Source organism: Borostomias antarcticus (assembly GCF_949987555.1).
Source record: "Borostomias antarcticus genome assembly, chromosome: 16".
Classification (NCBI taxonomy): Eukaryota; Metazoa; Chordata; class Actinopteri; order Stomiiformes; family Stomiidae; genus Borostomias; species Borostomias antarcticus.
In genome coordinates, this window is record NC_140249.1 from 7,039,776 (window position 1) to 7,045,172 (window position 5,397).

General features: G+C 52.5%; 1 protein-coding gene across 1 annotated transcript in view; it reads left to right on the plus strand.

Annotated features, from left to right (window-relative positions):
* The window catches only part of slc7a14a (solute carrier family 7 member 14a), a gene marked incomplete at both ends in the record, with an annotated part of 12,858 nt that extends 7,461 nt beyond the window's left edge, over positions 1-5,397 (plus strand). The window contains 5 exons of the mRNA XM_084451067.1: positions 1-2; positions 374-869; positions 1,253-1,489; positions 2,730-2,990; positions 5,381-5,397. The exon at positions 1-2 is cut by the window's left edge and continues 146 nt beyond it. Coding sequence (XP_084307193.1) covers positions 1-2; positions 374-869; positions 1,253-1,489; positions 2,730-2,990; positions 5,381-5,397 — 1,013 coding nt within the window. The remainder of the gene's footprint in view (positions 3-373; positions 870-1,252; positions 1,490-2,729; positions 2,991-5,380) is intronic.

Consider the following 5,397-nt stretch of genomic DNA (forward strand, 5'->3'; position numbering starts at 1 on the left):
TGGTGAGCGGACGGTCGCTACCCTCCTCTAGAACCGTAGACAGACGTGGAACCCTAAACAGATCGCTACTGCCTCTAGAACCGTAGACAGACGTGGAACCTTAAACAGATCACTACCGCCTCTAGAACCGGAGACAGATGTGGAACCCTAAACAGATTAGATAGTGTCTTCAGGATATTTATTTGACTGTCTTAATATTATTTATGGAATTTTGTTTAAAAAGTTTAACTATATACTTGATTGTATTGATGATATTCCTTTACCAGGCCTGGCCTGGTCTGGTTTGATCTGGTTTGATCTGGTCTGGTCTGGTCTGGTCTGGTTTGATCTGATCTGGTCTGGTCTGGTCTGATCTGGTCTGGTGTGTGTCCAGGTGAGTCTGTGTGTCCTGTTGCTACGCTACCAGCCAGAGAGCGACATCCACGGCTTCGTCAACTTCCTGTCAGAGGAGCAGAACGGCCGGCAGAAGGAGGGCGTCCTGGCCGAGTGTGAGAAGGACGCCTGCTCGCCAATCAGCGAGGCCGACGAGTACGCGGGCCCGCCCACCAACACCTGCGGCGCCAAGAACCTCCCGTCGCTGGGCGACAACGAGATGCTGATCGGCAAACCGGACAAGACGGCGTACGCCGCGAGCCACCCCAACTACGGCACGGTCGACATGACCACGGGCATCGAATCAGAGGAATCGGAAGGCGGGGCCTCGCGGCGGCTGAAGAAGCTCATTGGTCCGCGCTACTACACCCTGAGGATTCGCCTGGGCCTCCCGGGGAAGATGGACCGGCCCACGCCGGCCACGGGGAAGACGGTGACCATGTGCGTGCTGCTGCTCTTCATCCTCTTCTTCGCCTTCTGCTCCTTCATCATCTTCGGTAAGATGGCGTCCGTCCGTCAGGCTGGATGACACAAGTGTAGCTACGGTTACAGTGAACCACAGATACAGAAGTCACAAATGCGATGTTACGATAACCTTCATCAATGACACAGCGTGCATGAATATATCTCCATGGCACCAGGTTGGCTACACAGTATTTGGCAATATGACATTACATGACATCACAGTCAGACCCTTCTGCCCAAAGCAACTTACAATAATTGCATTGAACTACTCGCCAGAACTCACAAGTGCATCTTCTTTCTGAACAAGTGACTAAGAGCATAATCAAGTGCTGAAGCCAAAGTGCATGAGTAGGAAAATAGAAATACTTATAATAGGTATGACCAAACAAACGACCATCTAACCCTCCCCCCTCAGGGGCGGACAGCATCGCCGAGGGCCGCTGGTGGGCTCTGCTGCTGCTCATCGTCCTGGTGGTCTTCATCGCCCTCCTCATCATCATCATCCTCCAGCAGCCCGAGAACCCCAAGCGGCTGCCCTACATGGCGCCCTGCGTGCCCTTCGTGCCCGCCTCCGCCATGCTGGTCAACGTTTACCTCATGCTCAAACTGTCCGCCATCACCTGGATACGCTTCGGAATCTGGTGCCTCGTGGGTAAGGGGGGCAGAGGACCCGTCGTTTCATTTTCATGAACCTGTATTTAACCATTTTTACACCTTTTGAGATTCAAATCTCTTTTTCAAGAGCGACCTGGCCAAGCATGGCAGCAGTACAGTTTAATACACACTCACATTAAAAACAATAGATCAGCTCAGAAGTGCTGTACAGTAAAAATGCAGGGAAGCCATATAATCCTATTTCAATTAACACAATTACAAGTATGTATAGTCAGTTTCGATAGATTTCACCATGCCTTTAAATTCATTTAGAGTGGCTAGATCGTTCATTTCGCAGGCTATTCCATGCAGATGATGCAGAAAACATGGAGGCTTTCTTTCCCAGCTCAGTCCGAACTCTAGGAACAGTCATGAGCATAGTGTCCTGAGACCGTAACCCATAATTGCCATGTTTTCTGTTTGGAAAGACAGATAAATAACAGGGTTTACCCAGTCTACCCAGAATGGCCTTGTACACTAGATAAAAAGATACCAATGACTAAGCCATTGATTTGATTGGTTGATTGATTACGAGTCATCGGTTTCATTCACGTATAACTGCGGGTGATCTGCTAGTGTGCTGACGTACAGTAAACTAACTGATTGATTGATGATTGATTGATTGATTGATTGATTGAACTGCGGGCGATCTGCTAGGACTGTATGCGGTTGTGCAGGAACATGGCGGCTCACAGAGACCGAGCAGAGAGTTTGGTGTTGTTGTTCTCCTTCATTGAGTGGGTAGATGTTCTCTGGAGAGTCATATTGGGATGTGAGTGGGTTTGTCCTGTGTTCTCACACATTGAATAAGAACATTCCTACATCTCTCTCTCTCTGTAGGGAGAACCGACACACAGGTTTATTTGGAGTGGGAGGACATGTAGGAAACTGTATTTATAATACAGCACAGTGCTGCTGTACACTTGCAGGGGTGTGTGTGGTCTGCTATCGATAAAGGCAGTTACGTAACTAACTCAGTGTGTGTGTGTGTGTGTGTGTGTGTGTGCGTGTGTATGTGTGTGTGTATGTATGTGTGTGTCTACTGTATGCTTCTGTGTGTGTGCCTGTGTATGTGTGTCTGCCTGCCTGGTTGTGTGTGTGTGTGTGTGTGTCTGCCTGAATGTGTGTGTGTGCGGGGGTGTGTCTGCCTGGTTGTGTGTGTGTCTGCCTGATTGTATGTGTGTGTGTGTGTGTGTGTGTGTGTGTGTGTGTGTGTGTGTGTGTCTGTGCGCCTCCAGGAGTGCTGATCTACTTCGGCTACGGCATGTGGAACAGCACGCTGGAGCTCACGGCCCGCCAGCAGGAAGTCCACGCCTCCACCTACCAGCGCTACGACCAGGGCGTGGACGAGGGCTTCACCGCCGGCTTCGACGACGACTTCTACCCCCCGCCCAGCAACGACCCGTGGGCAGCGCCGGAGGGCGGACTGTCGCCCCCCGCCCCTCCCCGCGGAGAAGGCGGGAGGGGACGGGACAGCGCCGAGGGGCAGGGCCAAGAGCGTAGCCAATCACGGCCTGGCGGAGGACGATCCGAGCGGCTTCTGAAGGGACTGACTCAACGTTACCTTGAATGTACTGCCCGGTGGTGTGTGTGTGTGTGTGTGGGGGGGGGTTGTTGTGCGTGTGTGTGTGTGTGCGTGCGCTTTCATTGTTAAGCCGCTGGGTGAATGTTCAGTCGCTCAACGCCGTCTGCTCTGGCTCCACTTCTCATATCTCATAACGGTCGGCCAAGTGGCTTGTTTTTGATTTTTTGCGCGCTGGTGATAGCATATCTCCCCGCCGGCCTCGACCCGGCCCAGCCAGACGCAGGAAGGGAGACGGGGCGGCGACGGCCTCGTGCGTCTGTTTCACGGGGCGCCGGTCATCTGACTGTCTGAACGGCGTGTTGACAGCACGGGGCCCGTTTCTCCCGCTAGTTTCCTAGAAAGAGAGACGCGGGAGAAAGTGATGTGATGAGGGAGGGAGCGATGAGTCAGCGTTCTTTTCCCTTTCCTGCTTCAGCCACGCAAAGCGCAGGAAGCACAGTCCGATCGCCGAGCCCCGGGTCACTTCCTGCGGCCAGGTGTCCGATTCGCTTTGTTCCCCCCCTCGTCTCTGGCGGACAGGAAACCAGCTGCACACACGCGAACGTACACGCACACACACACACACACACACACACACACAGGCCCATGAGAAACAACGGAGAAGAGGTGTCAGATCAGTCCTCTGTTGACTGATCGTGTTTGCTACTGAAACCCAGACACCAGGTGCGTGTGTGTGTGTGTGTGTTTGCATGTGTGTGTGTGTGATTGTATGCGTGTGTGATTGTGTGTGTGTGTGTGTGTGTGTGTGTTGGCCATTTCAGTCACGTTCGTTGAAATACCAAATCATTCAGTGAGATCTGGTTGATCTTGTTTGTGTTTGTTTATGGTCAACTGACAAACACAGTTCAGAGCCATTTAACTCTCTCTCTCTCTCTCTCTCTCTCTCTCTCTCTCTCTCTCTCTCTCTGTCACACACACACGCGCGCACCCACACAATTGATGTTTTTTTTGTCACAAATAGTAATTGGACTTTGCTTGCAATAGTGCCTTCATCCGTGTGTGCATGTGTATTTGTGTGTATGTGTGTGTATGCGTGCATGTGTGTTTGTGTGTGCGCCTGTGTGTGCATGTGTGCGTGTGCGATCACTCCTCACGCTCTGATGTGACGGTGAAGTGGATGTTCTGGGTGGGTGTTTTTCTAGCTGTTCAATTCTTTCCGCTGTCACCAGCTTGCGTCAGTGTCAGGTTTACCGTTCTGCTTTAGTTCTAGCTCTCACACACACACACACACACACACACACACTCATGAAACAAGGAGAGGAGAGAGAGAGAGGAGGAATGTTCTGAGTGTTAACCTGCATGGCTAGTGAACTGTTTGTCCTGTGCGTCCTGTCCTGCTGTATGGTTCTCTCCGCTGCTCACACTCCTCCTCCTCCTCCTCCTCCTCCTCCTCCTCCTCAGCTCGTTTCTCCTCCTCCCTTCCTTCTCTCCTCCCCCCTCCTCCTGTCCTCCCCCTCTCCTCCTCCTCAGCTTGTTACTCCTCCCCCTCTCCTCCTACTCTCCTCCTCCTCCTCCTCCTCCTCCTCCTCCTCCTCCTCCTCCTCAGCGCGTTTATCCTCCTCCCTTCCTCCTCTCCTCCCCCCTCCTCCTGTCCTCCCCCTCTCCTCCTCCTCAGCTTGTTACTCCTCCCCCTCTCCTCCTACTCTCCTCCTCCTCTGGTCCTCCCTCCCCCTCCTCTCCTCCTCCTCTCCTCCTCCCCCCTCCTCTCCTCCTCCTCTCCTCGCCCCTCCTCTCCTCCTCCTCTCCTCCTCCCCCCTCCCATCTTTCTCTCAGCCTTACGTGTTGAGAATGCACTAAACTGTTGATGCCACGCGACCCTCGACCCCTGACCCCTACACCTGTCCCAAGGTTCCCTCTGTCCAGGAACGGGTTTGCTTGTGTTGTCCTGAGGGTGGTTGTATCAAATGATACACCAAAGCACACGTCTAATATACACACACGCATGCACACGCACACACATACACACAAAGCTCAGCCAAAACACACCTGCTTTACACTCCTAGCTCAGCCAAAATGAGAAAGAGACATCAGACGATGCCTTGCCCCTTGAACTGTACAGTAGTCTATATCTGCTCTGTGTGTGTGTGTGTGTGTGTGTGTGTGTGTGTGTGTGTGTGCGCGTGTGTGTGCGTGTGTGTGTGTGTGTGTGTATGCGTGTGTGTATGTCTCATTGTGGCTGTTTGGTGACTGTGTAGCATGCTCTCAAGCACGATGCGCTGATTGGTAGATGTTGTATTAGCATGAGGTGACTGACCACTAAGAGATGTTATGAAACAGCTGACCCCTGACCTCTTGACCCTCTAGCCCTGGGTGCCTGCTAA